This window comes from Vulpes vulpes, chromosome 8 (genome assembly GCF_048418805.1).
Source record: "Vulpes vulpes isolate BD-2025 chromosome 8, VulVul3, whole genome shotgun sequence".
In the NCBI taxonomy this organism is placed as follows: Eukaryota; Metazoa; Chordata; class Mammalia; order Carnivora; family Canidae; genus Vulpes; species Vulpes vulpes.
Genome location: NC_132787.1, coordinates 92,372,538 through 92,396,292, shown reverse-complemented (window position 1 = coordinate 92,396,292; position 23,755 = coordinate 92,372,538). Strand labels below are relative to the sequence as shown.

At 52.8% G+C, this 23,755-nt stretch overlaps 1 protein-coding gene across 7 annotated transcripts in view; it reads right to left on the bottom strand.

Moving 5' to 3' along the window:
* DNMT3A (DNA methyltransferase 3 alpha) overlaps positions 1-23,755 on the bottom strand; it is a 104,277-nt gene that overhangs the window by 74,549 nt on the left and 5,973 nt on the right. For 4 of the 7 annotated variants that reach the window (XM_025983897.2, XM_072767511.1, XM_072767506.1 and 1 more), the window contains exon 2: positions 2,521-2,755. In XM_025983897.2, coding sequence (XP_025839682.2) covers positions 2,521-2,583 — 63 coding nt within the window. In that variant the 5' untranslated portion in view covers positions 2,584-2,755. Of the gene's footprint in view, positions 1-2,520; positions 2,756-2,898; positions 3,233-3,299; positions 3,395-23,755 lie in introns of those variants that run through there. The other 3 variants (XM_072767507.1, XM_025983898.2, XM_072767512.1) reach the window with 3 other exon arrangements.

Sequence of the window (23,755 nt, the reverse complement as noted above, 5' to 3'; positions counted from 1 at the left end):
GCCAGGTGAGCCAGCATGCGCGCTGTGGTGTGGGCGGCCGAGGAGGAGCGCCCGCCAAGCCCCAGCCCCCCGTCCATCAGCCCGGTCTACCAGCACCTACCAGCACCTACCAGCACCGGGACCTGGGGCTGGGTGCGTGTTTGTTGCCACATGAGCCAGAACAGTTACTATGGGTAGATAATAATAGCAATCGTAATCCCTCCTAATTGGACCAGACTTTGCTGTTTGCAGGGCATTTCCATGCCCATGACCTCATCTGACTTCCACAACCACCCTGTAAAACAGGCACAGCTAGAGTTACTATCCCCACTTTACAGCTGAGCAAACGCAAGCCCCAGATGGCCTGAAGTCACATCTCCAGGAAGTGGCACGCTCAGGCCTGGGACCTGGGGCTTCTGACTCTGTCCAGTGCTCTTTCTCTAGCTTGAACTGTCATATCAGAAAGCCTGCTCCGCTGCTCTCCATGCGAGGGAGCCAGGGCCTCTGCTATCTAGGGCAGCACGGTCCAGTAACAGGAGGAGCCTGGCCTGGCTATTCCCACCTTCCCCACCTGTGGGGGGCAGCTGACACCAGCCACAAGTATATGGACACAGAGCTCTGTCAGCACCGGTCAGGGCCTCAGACCAGGCAGGGAAGTCAGGGTCACCTAATCCAACAGGAGAGCAAAACAGATCTGTTGGGAAGGAAGGGAATTATCCATAGCTTCCACTGGAGAGCACAGGGGGTCAGCCGCAGGTGGCCCTGACTCTGGCAGCAGAATGTGGGTCTACTGCTGCCTGAGACAGGAGTAGCTCAGAAGGCCTGTGGGATAACCTGGACTATCTGTTCCTTTTCTGTGGGGTCAGAAAGGAGACCTGTAGCCCCAAGAAGCCTGGCTCCACAGGCCATAGCAAGTACTTTCTCCCCTGCTTGCTGGGTATACATCCCCCACTAGGGCATTCTTTTTTTTTTTTTTTTTTTAAGACTTTATGTATTTATTCATGAGAGACACAGAGAGAGAGGCAGAGACACAGGCAGAGGGATAAGCAGGCTCCATGCAGGGAGCCCAACGTGGGACTCGATCCTGGGACTCCAGGATCACACCCTGGGCCAAAGGCAGGCGCTGAACTGCTGAGCCACCCAGGCGTCCCCTACTAGGGCATTCCGCATGATTCTAGGCCGGGAAGGCAGGTGACTGAGCTTACTGCGCACACCTTTGTGTGTCCACATAACGACTGACACAAGTGGGGCAGTGGGGAAGGTTCTGATCCATCGGACTCTCATCTGGACCCCCCACTGAGTAGCTGGGCTCAGCTTCCTCATCTGTAAACTAGGGCCATCTGTCCTTGCCCCACTTATTTCAAGGGTTGTTCCCAAGTACCACATGGATGGAAACCACTCAGAAAACAGAAACAGGCTCTAAGGACGAGGGAGCCCAGGACGGAGCTGGGCACGCATAGGGCAGAATGAACAGGGAGCAGGTCTCAGAGCTGTCCCTGAGAGTGGGCAAGCAGAACTCACACTCCTCAGAGTGCCCATACCCGGTGCCAGGAGTCCATTCTGGTTCCAGAAGGACAAACTATACTCCCGACCAAGCATTACCCTCCCACACTCCTGCTCAGGAAGAGGGGACCATGGGGGCTAGGGCACAACAAACAAGACATCCCAGAAAGGCCCGTGGCTGGCACAGCTTCCCAAGAAAGGTGGTGGAGGTAGGGGTGGGGGGTGGTTACCATTTCACTCACAGAGAGAGAAAATAGAGTCCAAGTGCTGGGGTTTTGGGGTGGCTTTGCCCATAGATGAACACAGCTTGGTGAGGTCCCAAGGCAGCCTATTGGGACTGAGCAGGGATCCCTATGGGTCTGCTGGGATCTCCTCTGATTTAGGCCCATCCTGGAGTTCAGCGGAGGGTGATGAGGTCACCCCTCAGCCACCCCTCAGGGGATTCTGAAAACAAGGACGTCATTGGCTCCATGATCAGAAGTGACACTTAGAGCCCGGGGGTGGGGGTGAGGGACAGGAAATCACCATCTCCAGGATGACTGGTGTCACCGTGTGCCTGGCGCTCTGAGAGGGGGAGCCCTCATGCGGCCTCATATCTATGGAGCCACCTTGAACTCATCTTTGGCCTCGCAGAAGCTACTGAATACCCCGGGGAAGCAGAGGCAGCTAAGACAGGTAAAGCGACCCACCTGAGGACACGGAGCCAGTAGAGGCCAATCCAGAAAGGGTGTTGGGCCACCCCCCAACACTGTGCAGACCCTGGGCTTGAACCTCTGCTCATACACCAGGGGAGGTAAAAGTCTGGGTCCTGGAGCCTGACTCCGTGCTTCAAATTCCCGCCGTAGCACCAGGACTGAACCTCTACCGGCCTTGGCCCAAACAGGGCCTTAAGCCCTCCCCACCGACCCCGACTGGAAGCCTGAGCTGCGCGGTCCAGCGCTCAGCAACCAGAGGTGTCATTACTTGAGGACGGGCCGTCCCCCTCCTCCCTGCTCCCCCGCTGGGGCCAAAGGGTCCTGGGCAGAGCCAGCCGCTCACCTTGCGGTCCTCCTCCCGCTCCGGAGCGGAGCTGCTGGTGTCCCCGGGGCCGCTGGAGGGCATCGCGGGCAGCTGGGCGGTGGGAGGCAGGCTGGGGCTGCGCGGGGCTGGGGGGCTGCTGGGCTTTGGGGAAGGAATTATCGTGGTCTTTGTAAGCAAGAGTTAGAACTTAGACATAGATCCCGGTGAGACTCTGACTGCGGCTGCGTGGGGTGTGGGCTTCCAGTGGCTCCACCTGCAGGGGGGAAGACAAGAGGGGTCAGCAGGGCAGGGCACCCCCAACCCAGGCCCCACCTGACTCCACCCCCTGCCTCAGCCCCAGGGCCTCTGAGGCCTGTGAGGCCTGTTCCTTGACCTTGCTCCTCTTCCCAGGCTCACCAGCAGCTCAGGCCAGCCTAGCACCCCAGAGTGGGGGCAACCGAGGCCGACTCAGCCGGCAGGGTACTGCCTGGCTTCCCTCAGGGCTGCCTCCTGCCTCTGAGGCGGCAACAGTCTCCGCAGGCCTCCGCGTTGCTGTGGCACAGTGGGCGCCACTTCTGGGACTTCCAACTGCCTCCTGCCTCCTCCCTTCTCTTCATTCACTTCTGTTCTCTCCTTTGAAAGCTTCCCGCACCCTCCCTCCCACCCAGCCACCCCCTGGGAAATCCCAGAGGTCCCTAGCCCTGCTACATTTTCCTTCTAATCTGTCCTCCCCTCACGCCCCCACCCCCACACCGCTCCCACCACGTGGAGGAAGTGAGCTGCAGTCACAGGATGTAGTGAAATGAATGTCACCTCACTTTAGGACCAGCGCCTGGGCCCAGAGAAAGCTGAGGCTGAACTCGGCTGCGGCCAGGCTGAAGGCCTAGGTTTGCAGTGCTGTTCGGAGGACGTCCTGGTGGGGAGAGGCCACGGCCAAGGCCACACTGAGGGCCGACCAGAGGCCGCTCTCCCCGCCACCCCACCAATCGGCCCCATTTGTCTCGGGAAACCAGGGGGGGAAGGGGGGGCTTGGGGAGGCCCCTCCGCACCCACACGGCTTAATTTTAGGGGCTTTTCATCCTCCCTGCCTCAGGTGTGGGCCTCAAGCCAGTAAAATAACAAAGCCCCTGCGCAGGCCTCAGCAAGGGGTGGGGGTGTTGCAGATTCAACCCCCTCGGCTCAGAGACACTGAGTTCTCGAGCTCCCCACCCCCCAGGAGGAAACACGGGCCAAGCCCCTGCCTCCAGTGCACCCGCCCGCAGGGAGGGGATTGGCAGGAGAAGGAAAGTGGGAGGCAGCTGGATCTGGGCCCACCCACACCCTTCCCCTTCCAGTTCCCGTTCTGCTTCCCCGGCTTCCCCTCCCTCTTGGGCTTCTTTTCCCATCCCCCTCCAGCCAAGGCTCCCTGGAAAACCAGGCACTGGAGAAAGCACAGGCTTGGGTCTCCCACGGGCGCAGCCCCGTCCCCAGGGACTGGCGCCTAACTGGGAGGTGGGCTCTGGCCCTGGGGTGGAGGAGGCGGAAGCTGGGGCTAGGAGCAGCCTCCCTGGGGCCGGGACTCCTGGCAGTTAAAACTTTGCCTGGGCTAAAGGTGCGCCAAGCCCCACAGGTGAGCCATGGGGAAGCTCCAGGTGCAACACGGACTTCTAAGCTCAGCATCCTCCTGGGTTCCATGCGTGTTTGCTGTCCCAACACACGAGTGCGTAGACAGCAGCAGAGGGTGTCGCTTTATGTGTCAGACGCGGTGCTAAGCACGTGACAGGCCGGCCCTCCTTCCTTTGGGCAGCTACTAGTACTATGACTATGCCTCCTTTACAGTGGAACCTAAGGCTGAGAAAGATTAGGATTGGTCCACATTCCAGAGTCAAAGTGGAGGCTTGAATCCAGATCTCTCTCACTAAAGTTCTGAGGGCAGTTTCTGGGAAGCTTCATCCTTCCACTTACACACCACCCCACAGAAACAACTCTCGAGAGTCCATTAGAGAACAGGTCCAACCCAGAACTCCACGGGGCTTCCCTCCATTATCAGCCAGCGGTTCCCCTTCCAACCCACACACCGTTTGTTAGCACAAACACGTCCAATGACCCCACACACACCATTAAAACCTTCAAAAGGATGTGGGAGCTAAGAGGAGGGGCATAGTCCGGTTGGAAAAAAACATTGGACCTCGAGTCAGCAGACATGGGTTCTAGTCCTGACTCGGGCTTCCGGCCCTCAGCTTCCTCATCCATGAAATGGGCGAGTTGGACTACAGGATCCACAAGGCGACTTCTAGCCCTGCCCCGCCAAGCTGTGGGAGGCGCCTAGGGCAAAGTGGGGGGAAGCAGACAAGGCTGGGCCACCTTCAGGAGCCCCAGAGCCCCAGCATGGAGTCCATGAAGACCCAGGCACAAAGCAAATAAGAGGCAGATAACCTTCTGCCAGATGTTTGTCTCAACACTAAGGCCTAGAAATATCCAGCGAGCTTCTGTGAGGGGGGGAAAAAACCAAACAAAACCACTTTCAGGGAACCTCTGATTGCCAGTGAGAAGAGGAAGGAAGTAGGAGGGAAAAGCAGAACATCACAAGGCATTGACCCTGAGGGCAGACACCCCGGAAAGGAAGGGAAATGCTCTTTCCTCCTCCTCTTTCTCCACATATCCCTCTGATATCTGAGCTGCTACCCTTACAGCAAACTCAGCTGACCTGGATCGGTCTGTAGGTTCCTTTGTGTGACTCAAGGGAACAGCTCTGTCAGAAAGTGTTCCTCAGAATCACCCAGCATCCTCCAAAACCCTCCAGCATATGGCCAGGCAGGCCATGCACTGCACAACTCCAGGGGATCCACGATGGTGGCCACAGTCCAGGACTAGACACAGCGCTTCCCACCTGCCCTTAGAAGCCTCCTTTGCTCTCAAGCAGGAGTGACCTGCCCCGAGGCCCACGTTCCCAACACAGCAACATGTGTCCACCATGCTGGTCGTTTGCCAAGCATGGCTCTGCTGTTCCTGGCACTGAAGCATCCTCCTCACCCATGCCAAGGGCTATACCACAAAAACCACCACCAAAAAAAAATCCATGCCAAGAACCCTACCACCATGACAGGCAGCTTTTATTTCCTCCCTTATACTCCTAATGGCCACAGTGGCCATTATTTATGGCCACATGTGGCCATTAATAATCTTTTTAACAATAACTTTAACAAACGTTTAAGGAATCCCATCATAAAAAAGTTTAGTATCACAACTATCATAGTCACCATTATTACTATTTCAATTACAAAGTGTTGTGGAAGAAGGGCTGGGATCCTGAATATACACAGACGGTTTCACCACCTTCTAAATCCAACTTCGCTGAAAGCTTTTTTAAAAACATATAGCCACATGAGTGGGCTGAACAAAGAGGAGACACCACCAACGAAATTTTGGGGTCTGGAAAGCAGACTTGTGATGGCCAAATTTCAGACAAAACTGATTTCAAATCAAAGTCAAATCAAGTCAAACTTAATTTATAACAAGAATCCAAGAATCCTTAAAAGAAAAGAAAAAAAAAAGAATCCTTAAAAGACACTTAAGGCAACAGCAACAGGTACCCCCCAGACCAGGGGCAGAGAGGACCCACGTGTGAAAATAAAGCAGACTGAGTGAAAGAAGTAAAAACCCTAGACCTCCTCCCCCAGGAATCTGAAGGTTTCCTCTCTGGGGAACACAAAACAGAGTGTCTTTGCACAGAGCTGACTAGTGCAGTTGAGAGCAAAGGTAACATAACAAAATTAAGGAGATAAAGGTATTTTAAATCCTGATGTTGAATGCTCCCAGTTCTTCTCCCAATGGGCTCCCAGAACCCTGGCAGCCAGACCCTTACCTTCTCTAGGGAATCTTACCAGTCTGAGAGGAAAGGCCTATGGATACGGATGTTGCCCCCAGAACCCAAATGGTGTCCAAATGGCTTGCTTAGGTCAACCAGTGTGGATCTGCCAGGAAACAATCCCCACCAACATGCACAGAACTTCCAACCAGCTCCCCAGTCCCCTCTTCTTAATCTTGTACAGGACAACCATGAACCAGTAGACATCTGAGGGAAGTCTCTGACTTGGAAAATAGACACAAGAACAAATAAACCAAACTGAACCAAAATACAACTTGGAAAATACACACTTCAAGCCCAGAGAAGATTACACATTCATGAAACAGTAACGTGGTGTTGTTTAAAAAGCACATCCAGAGAACAAAAAAGATTTGTAGAAATACAAATCATGCTATGAGAGAGGCAAAACTCAATGTTCAAGATACATTAAAAAGAAAAATGAAAACTAGAGAGGATGGAAGAGAGACCTGGTCCAGAAGTTTCCACATCTGAAAAGCAGACGTTATGGAAAAGAAAAGAAAAAAAAAAAAAAAAAAAAAAACAGGGGAGAACATTATCAATGAAATAATGCAAGAGAATTTCCCAGAACTGAAAGGCAAGAGTGGACCGGGGGAAAGGGCCCACTGCATGTCCGCACAATGGAGGAAAGCAGACCTACGACAAGTTGCATCACTGAAATTTCAGAATACTGGTACGAAGAGAAGATCACACAAAGGGCGATAAAAGTGACCTATAGAGGCTCACGAATCAGAATGGCTTCAGATTGCTCAACATTAATGTGGAAAGCAAAAAGACAAAGGACCAATACCTTTGGAATTCTTAAAATAATTCTCCCATTAGAATTCTTTCTGCAGACTAATCATCATTTAGGTGCAATAGAAAAAGATATTTTCAGACACTCCTTTCTCAAGAACCGCACTTGAGCAGATGTCCTCTAAGACACACAAGACAAAGGAAGGGATTCTCCAGGATTAAGGTGAAAAGAGGTCAAATGAAGCCATCGAGGGCCACTGTTCAGATCTAAGCAGTGTAACTCAAGACCTGGGCCTGTTAAGTGCTGTCGTCACCATGCCCGTGACCATCGAACAGTCTTTTTTAATCTGACAAAACTACAGGTGTCCCTCACTGCGTGCACTCCGCCATCCGAACTCAGGAACTGAATGGATTCAGATACTGACCGCTATCTGTCCTAGATGATGGGCTCCAAGAAGGGGAGTAAACCAAATGAGAGAAGACACAAGATCCAGAAAACAGGAATTCCAACCAGAAGGAAGGCAAAGGGAATGCCAAGGAGGACCACAAAAGGAAGTCCCAGGATGGCCGCTACAACGTGTCACCCACCCAGACAGCAGACACCGGGAACTGGAACATGTCGTAGCTGATGTAACTGCCCTTGCAGAGAGCCCCATTGATGGCTGCAAAGGTGAGACAGCAATTAGCAGAAGGTACGAAGAAAATAAGGCAGATGAGACAAGGTCATTATTAACTTTCAGGGGGAAAAAGAAAGGAAACTATTGCAGGATACTATAAGGTCTGGCTGTGAACACAGTTGTATTAGTTGATTTAACAAATATGAGTGTGTCTATATACACACATACATAATGCATGTGGAGGTACATGTGTGTATATATACATAAACTTCCTGCTGCTGCTGTTATAAATTACCACAGAATTGAAGACTTAAAACAACACAATTTTGCTATGTTGCAGTTCTGGAAGTCAGAAATTCAAAATGGTTCATGTCACCGGGCTAGACATAAGGGTATTGGCAGGGCTTCATTCCTTTCTGGATGCTCTAGGGAGAATCCATTCCCTTGGCTTTTTCAGCTCCTAAAAGTTGCTCCCATGCCATGGCTCATGGCCCCTTCCATCCTCACAGCTAGCAATGGCCAGGCTTTCTCTCATCACATTCCTTGGCCCCGCTTCCATCACAGCTCCTCTGCAATCTCCTGCTTCTGTCTTTCATTTCTAATGCCCCTTGTGATGACACTGGGCCCACTCAGATAATGCAGGATAATCTCCTCACATCAAGATCCTTAACTGCAAAGTCCCTTTTGCCATATAAAATAACACATTTACAGGTTCAGGGGATGAGGATGTGTCCATTTGGGGGGGGAGGGGTATTAAACTGCTTACAACACATGTATATACACATACTCATATGTGTATAAAACATTTTGGAAAGAGCACTGGTAGGGTACTGTTAGTAGTATGCCTACCACAAGAACTATTTAGGAGTGGAAAGGGTGGCCATGTAAGAGAACATTCTTCTTTACTAAATAGGAAATCAATGGGAAATGTCTAAAATGGAAGAGTCAAAAATATGCACATTCCTCAGAAACGTGAGATGTAAAATTGCTAGAAGAAACAGCTAAAAGTGGTTGCCTCTGAGAAGAGGAAGAGGGTGGGAGCGTCTCTCTAGTGAAGAGATGTTGGTACTGCCTTCTTAAATGATATGCATGTACTACTGAGAGGAAATAGAAAAGAAATTTTAAGAAGACAGAAAGGGGATGGGAACAAGGGCTTACCTCCCAACTGCAACCACTGGTTGGGTTTGGCTTCCATCCTCCTCTCTGAGTGCAGCTCAGCCCTTCTACCTCTGTTGCTCTATGAAACCATCACATCCCACAGCATAACCATGACCAGCTAGCTCCTCACACCCACACAGAGTTCCATCACCAGCTATAAAAGTGGTACCTCCCTCCCCGCCACCCCCCACCCCTCACCAAACGTTTAATATCTCCCAGCACATCACTTCCACCAGGCCCAGGCCAGGCACAGCGTGCTACGCCTCCCTTACATTCCTCCCAAACTGCATCTGTGCATGCCACTGCTGCCTACATCCCTAACCACCACCCTGGCTCACTCAAGAGCCCACCTCAGTCAGAGACCCACAGTTCAGCCATCCTTGCCACGTCACCTCCCACCCCCAGCTCACACCACGCTGTCCCAGCACCATCCCCACCTTCCTCACTATGCCCAGCTCATCAGCACCTCCCCTTGCTGATCATACCAAATCTCCCCTCCAAGCCTGCCCGACCAAGCACTGACACTGTCACCCCACTGTGTCATCTCAACAAGGGCCTGCACAGAAGTATTCTCTTCCAGAAGCAAAACCAGGATCGTCCCAAGCCTAAATCCTTGCTCCACCAAAAACAAACCTAATGTCAATGCCCTAAGAATCCCTTCCACTCCACCTCGAGTCCTCCACCTGTGCTGCTGAAAAACCTCTGACTCTCTCTGTAGCAGGCCCTCCTTCCTGCCTCCATCTGAAGTCGGCTTGTCTCCTCGTGGACTTTGCTTGTTTCCAGCTACCTAGCGGCCTCCCCCAGCCACCCCGCCAGTGGGCTTGGGGTGTTCGCTGGGACCCCGCACCTCTCCCCAGTCTCCCCAGGCGCAGAGTGAGCACGTGACGAGGCAGGGCCAATCAGACGCCTCCCGGGACCGTGGTGGTGCAATGGAAAGATGCTACGGGGTAGGATGTGAGTCAGGAGCGGCTGCCTGCGGGGGAGGGCTTGCCCGAGAACAAAGGGCTGAAGCTAGAGGGATGGCAAACTGTGGTCATTGTCTGGGTCCCCGAATCTAGCTGTACCTGGAGGCAGGGCATCTCTGAACCTCCTCGTAATGGGAGGCTTTCCGTAGTGGGGTGTGAGTGAGTCTGTGCCCCGAGGCTAACAGTCCTGACTCATATGCTAATCTCAGCCTCCTCAAGGGCTTCTTCCTGCGTAGGTTCAAATCCTGACCTGGTTACTCTATCAGCTGTGTGAACCAACCGGGGCAGAACCATGGCCCACAGCCTCAGTTTACTCAGCTGTAAAATGGGGGAAATAATAGGGAGTCACTTCACGGGGCTGTTGTGAGACTCTAAATGAGATGCATTGAGCATGCTTACAAGAGTGCCTGGCACGAAGAAAATAAGAAAATACGCAATACATTTTAACAACTGTTAGTCCCTGACTAATCCAGCCCACAGTTTTCTCTCCTTTCCTGAAATCCCCCGAGTGCCTGTGAGCCTACATCGCTCAAACAGGAGCTGGTACTTAGGAAGCTCCCACGATGTGCCAGCCCCTGTGTATAGAGCTTTACAATTTCAACATCGAGATCATCCTTACGCCTCACTCCCTAACCTTTTGAAGCGGGGACTATTTTTCCTCCATTTTCCAGATTAGAAAAGTCAAGTATAGAGAGGCTTACAAAGCTGCCCAAGGTGATTATTACACGGTGGAACCAGATTCAAATCCAGATCTGTACTACCTTGAAGTCTAGAGTTTTCCCCTCCATCATGTCCTCTTACCATTAACATGTGACTGTTGCAGACATGTTAACTTTGGGCACAGATTGGTCCAAAAGCAAAGTTTCTAGTTAGCCTCCCTTTCCTGGTTAGGCCTATCTGTACAGTAGGGGGCAGGGGTAGGGGAGGTGGTAAGCAATGTAACCTTCTAATCATAGTATTCGGTGCCCTGCCCAAGGTGGCAGTCATTCATTCAACTATTTACTGAGTACCTACTGTGTGCCAGGCACTTGCTAAGAGACAGGCACTGTTCCGTTTCATCCTCACAACAATCCTGTGAAGTTTATGAAGTAGGTTCTCTTGTTATTCCCATCTTATGGAAGGAGAACCTGAGGCTGAGAGAGGTTTATTGCCTCTCTGTGGTTACACAGGTAGAAGGCTCCAGCGCAGGATTATGAATCTAACTCCAAAGTCCTCACACACATGGCAGCACTCAGTCATGGATGAGCATGCTAAGCATACACCCCAGATCAGCTTTACGTGCCCCTGGTATGACACCAGCCCACAGAAAACAGCCTTCTAGCTGTATTTCCCACTTGAGCTTGGGAGGAGGTACAAATGACTCCTGTGGATGACAGAAGGCAGGAGAGTAATCTTGGCCCCATGCCACCCAGGGTGGTGATAAGCTCCAGGATTGGGAAGCTGGGGGCCAGCAGAAGGCTGATGGGAGTGATCAGGGTCTCCTAGACAGAGATGTCTATCTGCCAAGTCTTTTCCCCCCATTACAGCCTCTCTCGATCACAAGACTGGGCTGGATGTGGGAGTGTGGGGGTGAGTATCTCTCCTTTGGACTGCTCATTCTCCCTCAACATGAGTGAGATGCACATCATCATACCATTACTCTGGCTTCCAGAAACGTCTCTCCCATCCAAACCACCAGCTGCACATAGAATACCAAAAGCCACTGGCAACAGGCCAATAGTCCTGCCATCCTGTTGCCACTTCAAAGCCCATCTGTCTGGCTCTGGAGTCACAACAAGATGACTTGTGGTTCTTACACCACCCTTGAGGCCAGGGCACCACCAGTGTGAGCGTTTATGATCACACCAAACCTGCTGCCACAATGGCAGCCATACTAGCAGAGATGAGTCGCATAAGACTCCTCTGCTCTTACTAATGGTTACCATGACACAGCCCCAAAAGCAAGGAGAAAAAAAAAGGATTTATACCCAAAATAGATGCTGGTAAGGAGCTGAAGTTGTCCTTGGGCATTAAAAAGAGCCAGTACAGACTTCCAGAAAGGAGCATGCAATTCTGAGCATGACAAGTCAGGAGCCGTGTGTGTTATAGCAGCCAGATGGGCATCCCACACCCTTGGAGTCAGGGACCCAGGGAGGCCAGGCTGAGGGTCCATGTGAGAATCAGCCACGTGAACCCTGGTAGGGCCTGCTGTCTGGGGCAGCCGTGAGCAAGGATCAGATTCTGTCCTCCCCTGGAGGTGGCCCATGGTCCACACCTGCCAGCTCCAGAGCCTCTTCACTTACTCCCCCATTGACCCCTGCATCTGGTCCGCACCCTATGTCTGAAACCCAATAGGAGTGCTGAACGTCATAATCCCCACCACCATGTTTCCACTGGAAGGTAAGTCAACAGCTTGGCTTTTCAGGATCCCTATGCCACTAAATCAACAGACAAAAAAAAAAAAAAGGAGTTACCCCCCTGGCTTGGGGGATCGATCCTGATTACCAAAGAGACATTGGGTTGCTGGTTTACAACAGAGGCAAAGAAGACCATGTTTGGAATCCAGAGGATTTTCTCAGTTACCTCTTCCATGCCAAAAATTTAGGATTAAGGGAAAACTTCAGTAACAATACAACAAAGAAGACAGGGCAATCTGGTATTCAGATCCTTCCAGAATCTAGGTTTAGCTCACTCCACCAGGTAAAAGAAGCCTGGCCTTCTGGGAGTCCAGCTGAGCGCAGAGGAAATGTAGGGTGAGTAATGGGAGAAAGGAACCAGACATTAAATGTTGCCTTGCAAACAAATAGATATGAAACCGTAGTAGTTTTGCATATTTTCTATTTTCTTGATATACATGTGTGTGTTTATTTGTACATGGTGACTTTTTTCTCTTTTTTCCTCCTTCGTCCCATTATTTCACCATGATTTCATACACAAGTTGTTGGAAGTTAACTTTATAATTGAGTCTTTTTTTTGTTGTTGTTGTTTTTAAGGGCTCAGACTCAGGACCCTGAGATCAAGAGTCACACACTCAGGGGCACCGGGGTGGCACAGTCAGTTAGGCATCTGATTCTTGGTTTTAGCTCAGGTTGTTCTCTCAGAGTTGTGGGATCGGGCCCCACGTTTGGCTCTGGGCTCAGTGCAGAGGCTGCTGGGGATTCTCTCTCCTTCTCCCTCTGCCCTTCCTGCTTGTGCTATCTCAAATAAAATCAATAAATCTTAAAAAAAAAGAGAGAGAGAAAATCAAGAGTCGCATGCTCCACTGGCTGAGCCAGTCAGGTGCCCCTATAATTTAGTCTGTAGGTAACAGAATAGTCAGTAGGACTGTGATTGAATTTGAGAAGTTATTCATGGAGACAGTGGGCTGATCCAGTGATTGGTGGAACTCTTCATTTGGGGAAAAGAGTGAGAACCTCAGTGAGAAAAATAGCTGTGTCTCGCTAGATAGAAATATAGCTTATTTTGTAGTTGTAGGGGGCCCCAAACGTGTGTGAAAGGTGCAAATGGAGCTGTGCAGCCAAAGGAGCAGACTGTGCCAGTTATCGATTTATTCATCCTTCATTTCCTGCTCAGTGAAAATGGAGCTAGGCCCTTGAAATATTTCTTCTTTGCCAGCGGGCAGTCGGGCGTTAGACTCTGCCAGCAGAGGGTGATGGAGGGTCACTGAAGAAAAGGGAGTCCTCTTTCCTTGACCCGGGGTGCTCTCCTATGGTTCCAATACCATACCCAACTTCTCCAGCAGCCACATCCTGTTGTCTCTGTGGCTCCCCTCTGCCCAGTCCTGCCCCATCCAGCACTGGGCTCCTGCCAGGAGGGTGCTCCTCCAGGGCCTGGCCTCTGCAGTTGGGTGATCAGCAACAGCAGCCAGCAGCTTCACCCAACACTCCCTTGGGGGGCTTAGTGGCGCTGTGCCTCCAGCAATATAACTCCTCATGCCCAACTTTCCTTGAGACCCAAAGGACGACTTCCAGTGAGCTCCAGGGGCAGATTTCCAGCAAGTTCGGCCAACATGTCTGTCATCCAGGGCGCCACAGCCATGCCTTCTCCAACAAAATCAGGGTCCCAGCCCTGCGGGGTATCTTCCGTGGGTGTTCCATGGCGACCCCAGGGAAGTAGCTGGTCTCAAACATGCTACTTCTAGATCCTCTGCAGTTTGTTTTGCTGCTTTCTAGCCAAACTCTCATTACTCCAATCCCCTGTTATAGTTAAGAAGTCTTGATAGTAAACTTTTCCTGTTTAAATCACTATGTGGTTTCTGTCTTCTGAATGGTCACCCACAGCCTCAAAGGGCCTTTTCCATCCTCACCATCCGTGAGTTCAATCCAGCATCCGTGCCAGCTAACCACGACCCCGCTTGAAGCACGTCAATCATTTACTGAGTGCCACTGCTGAGCACGAGACACCTCTCCTTCTGGAAGTTCACAAACCGGTGGATTCTCTGGCTCTCTCTCCTGTCCATGCCTCCACCTGGCTCTGTGCCCTTGATCCTCCCACCCCTGGGGCCCTCCTCTCCACTAGTGCACGTGGGCACCATCCTGGATCCCACTGTACCCCCAGCTGCCCTCCGAAATCCCCTCTGCTGAGGTACTCAGGCTTCGTGTAGAGCAGACCTCCACTTTCTGAACATCCCCCACTGGCTGATTTGCAGTCACCTAAAATCCCACTTTTCTAGAACCAAAGGTCTCCTGTTTCCTCTGGCTTCTCTCCCTATGTGGAAGTGGCACCTCCCTCCACTCAGCTGCCGAAGCCCCAAACCCCGAAGAGAAATGAAATCCCCTTCCCCTGAAGTCCCCACATTCCGCCGGGCACCAGGCACCGATCCTCAGGCCTCCATGCCCCAGCTCCTCCGCTCTCTGCACCACAGGGCACGACCTTGGTTCTGCCACGGGGCTCCCTGCCTCTCCGGCCCTCTACTCCCACCCCAGCCGCTCAGCAAAGATTTTCCACACATGGCTTCCTCAATCAAAACCTATGACGCCTGATGAAAATGCTCTAAAATTGATTGTGGTGATGGTTGCACAACTCTGTGAATGTACTAAAACCCATCGAATTGCACACTTTAAATGGCTGAATTGGATGGTATGTGAATTATATTTCAATAAAGCTGTTATTAAAAAAAAACTCATGGGACGCCTGGATGGCTCAGCAGTTGAGCATCTGCCTTCGGCTCAGGGCGGCTCAGGGCGTGCGTGATCCTGGGATCCGGGATCGAGTTCCACATCGGGCTCCTTGTGGGGAGCCTGCTTCTCCCTCTGCCTATGTCTCTGCCTCTCTCTCTCTCTCTGTGTCTTTCATGAATTAATAAAATCTTTAAAAAAATTAAAAAGATAAGATAAAAAAATTTAAAAACGTCATGATGCCAATGATTTTCACACAGAGTAAAATCTAAACTCTGGCCTGGTCCTACACCGATGGCTCACTGCAGCATGCTCCCCCACCCCATCTTCCCAGCTGACCCCATCATTCCAGGGCCGGTCACTGTCCTCCAGCTTACATCCTCCATCCCCACACTTGTGACTACACTCACACCATTCTCTCCTCTGACTGGGGGGAGGAAGGGCCCTCCCTCCCCCATCCCTCAGCACCACCCCACTCCCATTGCTTCTCCTCGACCACCCATCCAGGGGTCTTTAATCAGTTTCTGTTGTGTGGTCATTTTGCTTTTCATGTGTATATGCATGTGTCTGCTTTCCCCAAACAGATGAGGTCAGAGTTCATGTCTGGCACCTTGCTGGCCCCCCAAACAGCCAACAGCTGTCTTCCCCTCCTGCCCCTCCCCCTCCTGCCTGTTCTGGGTGACCCTTGAGGCAGAGAGGACTGTGTGAAGTCACTCCCAGGCAGCTGCAACATCCCTAGCACAGTGTTGCAGTGCCCAGAGTGACCCCCCACAAGCCCCATTCTAGGGGTCGCTTAGCAGAGTTCCCCAAGGCACTGTGCCAATGGAAAAGCCCTCTTCTGGAGCTCTGGGTTCCTGTGCCACATTTCCCAGGCCAGGATGTACCCCTGCTGTGGGGTTTGCAGGCCCGACCAGCCCCCAGATGCCCAGGGAGAAGGGAATTGTGAGGGTCCCAGGTCAGGGTGTCAGTGAACCATGGGAAGCCAGGGGGGCTGGCCTCCCGCACCCTGCCAGGCCCTTGGAAGCTGAGTCCTAGGTATCTATGCACACACTTCTTCCACTCTTCCTAGATCAAATGACAAGGAGCGACCTCCCACCTGACCCCCTCCCAGGCCAAGGCTACGATGTCTCCCCTAAAGGGTCCTCAGGGCCTGGGAGCTGCTGTTGAGGCACAGCTCCTCTCCACCCACTGCTAAATGAACTACCTACCAGTCCCTGGTTTGCTTTCTCCTCACCCTCCGCCCCACCCAAAACCAAACCTCTTGTGGAGGGAGTGGAGGGGAGGAAAAAGGGTCCCAGATTCTGGGCAGCACATCTCAGAATCACTAACCCCTGCCCAGGAGCTCTGGTGCCATCACGCCCCACTGCAGCCCTAGGGAGGCTCAGCCGGACTCCGCCTCAAATGCTGGCTCTGCCACTCAAGAGACGTGAGCTCTGGTTTCCCAACCTGTACAACAGAGCAAATAGGAGCTCCTACTTTATAAGCCCATTTTAAGATATGAGAGAACCCGAGACAACCGTTTAGCACGGTGCCTGGCACACGGTGGGCACTAAATCAATGTTAAGTCTTTAAAAAAGTATTATGTGATTAATCAGGGCAAAAGGCCAGTGAAGTGTCCTCAGGAAACCTAGACTCTGGCTTAAGACCACACCCACAAGTGGCTCTTGCTCCCTGTGACCTTACCTAGAGTCCTCTCTGAGGCAAAGCCCAAGCCTGCCCCTAATCCCCCTGGCCACAAGACTGGGTAACCTCTTCATCACAGCCTTGAATCTGTCATCACGAACACATACACACACATGCACACAGAGATACACACAGATGCATGTGCACACACAGATACGCACGCATGTGGACACAGACACAGGCATGTACACACAAACACACATATAGGCATTCCCCCCCACACACACACACAGCCAGATACAGACACACATATACAGACAGGCACGTAGGTACACACACACACACACACACACACCCATTCCTCTCATGCACCAGGCTCTCCCTGCACATGCGTCACACATTTCACCTACGGCATGGGCCAAAGAGGCATTTGGAAACCAGCTTGGGAACCTCATAACCATTCATAACATTGTTCTGAGAGAAAACACAAAACATTGCCCGATAAACAAACATTTGCAATAGAATTCCTCTAAGAGCTAGGAATCGCCTGTGCTAGAAAACTAACAGAGCAAGAAGAGAAAAACCGCATAAACTTAGTTTGCCTCTGCAAAATTAATACCAATTACAAAAACATTTATGTGAACTGCTTACCATTTACACCTAATTACCATGCAGCACAATTATGCATACCATTAAGGGCATGCCAGATTAATTATGCTGTACGTTTCATTTGATTACACCACCACACCCTCAGTCCATATATGCTCAGCTTCCAGAGGGCTGCCCCCCCGACAGGGTACGAGCACAGGTCTGTACAAACCCAGTGAAATACTGGTTTCCGCGCTCAAATTGATAGTGGTCCCAGCCCAACCCCTTGCCCAGCCAGAGACGGCCTGACTCTGGCCCAGGCCTTCCTGCCAACATCACGGCCATGAGAGCCTGGGAGGAGAGAAAGCCATCTTCCCACCAGAGCCTCCTCCAGAAGGCAGAGATGCTTCAAAGGTCTCCCCACGGGCATGGCTGCGTGTCACAGGGCCCAGGATACAGCCAATGGTCACCATGTGTGCCCGCTCACAAGGAAGCCAGTCTCACTGTTCAGACAAGGTCACCCCGGGCTCGTCTCCCAGACCCCACCAGAGCCTTGCACCCCTTTGCCTAGCACACCGAGCCAGCTCCGGGCAACGTCCCGGCTGTGCTCCACCCAGGCCCCGTGCAGAGCCTCTCCCTCCCTGCCCTCTGCTCTCCACACAGCCCTGGGCAGTTCTATCCACTCTTTACTAAAGAGAAAAGGAACCAACTCCCCCAGTTCCCAGGTAGCCCACTAGATGCTCTTCAAGTACACTGGGGTGACCAGGCTTGAGAGTCAATGGAACATGATAAATGGACCCTCCCAGGACAGGCAACTCCTCAAAATTGACTGAGGGAATGGGGGCGGGGGGGGGGGAGGGGGACAGGGCTCCCAGAGGCAAAGACCAAGAAGCAGCTCAGCCAGTGAGAGAGGGAAAGAAGGGGGGCACACATGTGTGCCTCCCCAGCACCAGACAGAGAGCATGCACAGCCAAGTGTTCATTCCCGAGTACCTATGAGGCCAGCCACATAAGGGTTCTTTTAAAAGACGGGTGACATAAAGAGTGTGACAAGTGACATCAAATGCCCAGGTTTAATGCATGAAGCAGTGCAAACAAGCAAACACAAGCCTGTGAGGTTATCTCCACTTTGCAGATGGCAAACCTGAGGCTAAGAAGGGTGGACTGATCTGCCCAAGGATGCAGCTGGGAGGTGGCAGGGCCGAGGGGCCTCTGTCTGTCCAGCACTGGGTCTGGTGGCCCTGGCACGATGCCACACTGCCTCTTGTCTCAGTGGCGCTAATGCGGCTCACGTCATTTTTCAAGAAGTTCTTTGCTAATGGCCCTTCCTGTGACATATAGAGGACTCACTTCGATCTTAGAGAAAGTTCTTGTTCGTCTCTTCTGTTTGCTTCCCAAAACTGCATATCCCTACTATCTAGGCAGCCCTGCCTCTGGAGGGGGGGTGGATGCTAACTTTGCAATTCACATGCCATTCTCAAAGGCGGACAGGACTCACCCCAGGTCCTGCAGCCGGGGAGTCCAAGGACAGAGTCCAGGCCTTGAGGCTCATCTTTTTTTTTTTTTAAGATTTTATTTACTTATTTGAGAGAGAGACAGCATGAGCAGGGGGAGTGGCAGAGGGAGAGGGGGAAGCAGACTCCCTGCTGAGCAGGGAGCCTGACACAGGGATCATGACCTGAGCTGGAGGCAGATGCTCATCCAACTGAGCCACCCAGGCGGCCTGAGGCTCATCCTCTGAGGGGCCTCCTTAGAAGTACAAGCCCCTGCTCAGGCTTCCAACCACCAGGATTCCCCTAGTTACTTTCTTCCTAAAAAATCTACAGGGTTTGCTACCAGTTATGGAAGAAAATGTGCCCACCTTTCTAATCTGTCCGGCTGGGCCCGGCCCGGCCCTGGGCGCCCCAACTCCAGTACTTTCCCCCACATGAAGGCACTCCCAGACTACCCCCACCTGTGCCTCTCAGTGGCTGCCACCTTCACCCATGCAGCTGGCCAGGTGACATCACCCAGCCATTCCTGCCAGCTCCGCTCCCAAAATGCCCCCCTAAGCACCCCACCTCCATGCTCACACTCTGTTCCCCTCCTGCCTCAGCTCCTTGCCCCCCCCCCTTTTTTAAAGATTTTATTTATTTATTCATGAGAGACACAGAGAGAGAGGCAGAGACACAGGCAGAGGGAGAAGCAGGCTCCATGCAGGGAGCCTGACAGGGGACTCGATCCCGGGTCTCTAGGATCATGCCCTGGGCGGAAGGCAGTGCTAGACCGCTGAGCCACCCAGGCTGCCCCTGCCCCTTTCCTTTTGTCCGATCTCTCTGTCCTGACGCCCCTGGGTGCTCTCCCACATACACAAATATGGGTACTCCAAGCCCAGCATCTATCAGCAGGTAACATCCCAGCCCTTCTGGGTCCAGTGCCAGCCCTGCCCTCTGGCCCCACAGCCCACAGTTCCTCATCCCATCAGGTCAGGAAAGGCCCTTGAGCCCCTGGCTAACTGCTCCTTGCCCTTGACACTCAGCTCAGCCATCACCTCTTTAGAACAGTATTGTGATGAGCCCGTCATTATGACATTGTTGAACCACTATGTTGTGCACCTGAGACTAATTTAACATTATAAGTCAACTAAATTTCAATTTAAAAAAATTGTTTATTTAGGGGTACCTGGGTGGCTCAGTGGTTGAGCGTCTGCCTTTGGCTCAGGCTATGATCCTAGGGTCCTGGAATCGAGTCCCACGTCAGGCTCCTTGGAGGGAGCCTGCTTCTCCCTCTGCCTGTGTCCCTGCCTCTCTGTCTCTCATTAATAAATAAATAAAATCTTAAAAAAAATTTTTTTTGTTAAAACCCTTCCTGGGGCGCTTGTGTGGCTCAGTCGGTTAAGTGTCTGTCTTCAGCTCAGGTCTTGATCCTGGGGTCCTGGGATCCAGCCGCACCAGCTCCCTGCTCAGTGGGGAGCCTACTTCTCCCTCTCCCTTTGCCCCTCCCCTCTGCTTGTGCTCTCTCGCTCTCTCTTAAATAAATAAATAAAATTTTTAAATAAACAAATAAGCCCCTCCTGATTTTTTTCTCTCCTCTGAATGAGATGTCCCTTCTCTGAGCCCCTGAGCTCTCTCCACCCACCTGCATTCTAATAATCACTCCATGTCAGAGCACCGGCTCAGTCTCTTTCATCTTTGTGGCCCATGCCTGGCACATAGTAGGTCTTTAATAAATGAACAGATGAACATTATTTAAGGATGTGAAGCAAGGGACCTCTGGACAGAAACTCGAGAGCTGCCAGGCCTGCCAAGGCAGGGTCCTGGCAGCTCAGTCTGCTGAACCCCAGTTCTCCTGGAGTCCAGGCCGTGTAGAGGGTGTTGACAGAAAAAAACCCAGAAGCAACTGCCAGGCCCCACTGGGCTTCCCAGCTGAGCCCCCAGTGCCAGGCAGGCCCTCAGGCCACCACCAGATGGGCGGGGAAGCCGGCCGTGAGAGGATGGCAATAGGCACCGCATTGTTGCTGGTCGTAAAACCATTAGGAACCATTGCCGTGTGCCAGCTGCCTGGCCTGCTGTGGTCTAGACCCTCCCAGGCCTCCAGGCCAGGGGGCAGAGCCGGCCCTGCCAGCAGGCCCAGAACCCAGCAGAGAGGTTACGGCCTGCTCTGGGCCCAGTGAGACCAGAGGGCAGTGAGAGAGAAGGCCCAGGACTGAGGGGACCCGTGAGGTTCCTAGTGGGCCTGGACTCCACCAAGACTAAAGGCCCAGGGATCGGGGGGCCAGGGCCAGAGGGCTTACAGATCAACCAGCTGAACCTCGACCTTCCAGAGGCCCCGAGATTCCCACAGGGAGGATGACAGATACCTCTGTAAGGTCTTGCAAAGCAACAGGGCCTCACGGGGGCCATCTTGCCCGGTCCCCACAGTCACCCGCATGCAGCCCTCTCACGACAGGAGCTCCTGTCTCCTCGCCTCCTACTGTGTGCTGGGGACAGTGCCAACTGTTCTTCAGACAGGATTCCACTGGCTTCCTGCCATGCTGGTAAGAGATGGAGGCCTTTCATGCTGATCTGCGGCACAAGGACACTTAGGCCCAGGCTAAGCCAGGGCTGGTGGGGCTGACATGCACATGAGGTGCGCCGGCCGACTGCCTGCCACGTCCCTTCTCAGGCCGGCACACCTGTCCCCTGCTGGCCTGGGGCTGAGGCCGGGGGTGCGGCAGAGGGACACCCTCCGTGCTTGCTTCCATGTCACCATATTTCTCTGCCGGCCTTCAGCCAGGGGTGGGGCCGAGGCAGACATGGACGCATACCCTTTCCCGTGTGGTGTTGAACGGGTCGCCTCGGAGGGGAAAACAAGCTGGAGGAAGGCACCCATGGCAGGGGCTGGTGCTGGGGGCGGGCCATGGAAGGGGAAGCTGGGGGCTGTTGCCAAGCAACCGGCAGAGGAATTTGTAGCTGCCTTTCCTCCCCTCTCCGCCCTGTCACCTGGGTCGCTGCCACCCACTCGTGGGCCTCTCTGGACACAGACCTGGGCCCAGCTGGAGCCCACATGCCTGAAGAGTTCCCCAGAACCCCTTCCATCCCTTTCTGGGCCCCCCTGAAGCCCTACGCTGTCCTCCCTGCGTGTGGCTCTCCGCGCTGCCCATTCTATGCCAGGGCCGGGTCGCCTGAGCTCCGCCTGGGGACCAGGCCCCGATTAGACCACCGGTTCCCAGGGAACCATTTGGGCCACAAGAGCCACCAGATCGAAGCCGTCCATGAAGTCCCCCAGTGATTCATTTCCCATTCTGGGTGAACTGAGAGCTCAAGTCACCGTCCCATAGAGCTAACTTGGCCCACTGGCCCTGCCCTACCACAGGCCAGGCTTCAGCCAGCTGCCTATCTTCCATTCACAGCCCATCCCTGCTAGTCCTGGCCTTTGCTTAGAGGCTTCCCAGGGTCTGTAATGTTTGTCCCTACAACCCTTCCAGAAAGAACAGGCACCTGAGTGGCCCTAGCCTTTGCTGTCGGCCTCCAAGCTCCTTTCTTACCCATTATAAAAAAGAGTCATCCTTCCAGCCCTACCATGACTCAAATCTTTTCCACGTTCTCATCCAGAAGCTTTAAAAAGTATGGTTTTATTTATTTTTGTTGTTGTCATTAAGAAAGTAACACGTGTGCGTTTACATCTTTTCAAAGATTACAAAAATGTATAAGGTATATAAAGAGGCAGAGACTTTGTGGACAGGTCTGCTGGGTAACCTTCCAGAACAACTTTTTCTGTGCATGTATATATGTATTTATTTTTAAAGGGTTTTACAAAAACAAGTTCACACCCCCACACACTGCCTTCGTGGGTTACCCAACACCATATCACAGGCATGTAACACATCAGAATAGACGTGCTTACTACCTCCTTTCAAAGGCTTGGGGGAATCTAAATAGATTCCTCTTTATCCATTAAATGTATTACTCTTTTCAGAATCTCTAAAATTGATCATACAGGACCATTCTTCAAGAAACCCCTTTCCCACAGGTTCTGTTTGGTGGAATGTTAGAGGATACCAGCTGCTAGGCATAGGCCTGTGTGCCCTCCCCTGCCCCTCTCAGGGTCCTCTGGGGAACCTCTGCAGGGGAGCAACACTCCCAGAGCCCCCAGCTTCACGGCCACCCAGGCCCAGAGTTCCCTGATATTCCCCGTGACATGGCCCTGTCAATCCATGCATGGCTCAGTAAACCACAGACCTGACCCCGCTGTCCCATAATGTCCTCTCTGAGCATCTTTCAATCTGTCCAAGTAAAGCCCACTGGGACACAGGGATCTAGGGGATGTGTTAGGTCTAGAACACCTGCACCAATCCCTAGGCCCATTCATTGGCACAGCAGCAGAGGAACTAGAGTAGGAGTCAGGACACCCAAGTTCTGACCCCCACTTACTCGCTGGGAGGGATGGGCCTCTGTCCCCTTGGTGTTCCCAGACAGGGTGGCTAACAACTGGCTCAGAATAAAAATGACCTTGACATTTGAAACAGAAACAGAGAGGGGAGATCAATAGGGATGACACTGAGCAGGGCCATGACCACAGGAAAGAGAAAATAGGAACCTGGTTATAGAAATAAATAAGGCTGGGAAGCCTTAGGGGTCAGAGGGTACCTCAGCAGGACAGGGGTGGACCACGCTGAGCTGAGCTGAGCTATGGTTGGAAAAAAAATTCCACTCCCTGCAGGGATTCAGTTAGGAAAGCCCCAGACGTCTGCACCTCCTCCCCCGTCGCTGTCCTCCAGACAGGCCTGGCCTGGATGTGATCGGCAAGGGAGATGTGGCCTGGAGGGCCCTGACTACTAGCTGTCCTTGGGGTGGGGGGGCCTGCTGCTAGGCACCTGCAGCCACACCCGGGTCACATCCCCTCAGAGCCTGCTCGGTTCTGCTGTGGGTGGCAGAGGGAGCCTGCAAGGAAGGGCAGAGTCAGCCCTGCTGCCCCCATTTCTCCCCTACTCACAGCCCCTTGTGGGAATGTTCTGGATGCTGGGGCACCTCAGCCTGGTTGAGGGGAAGCAGTGGGAGGCCCAGCAAGGGACCCTCCTCCTCCCCATTCATACCACCGTTGCTGTCACTGGAGTGCAGATCTTACCCTGGCTGGTGTTCCCCTTAATAGCCACAGACCCCTGGGGTTA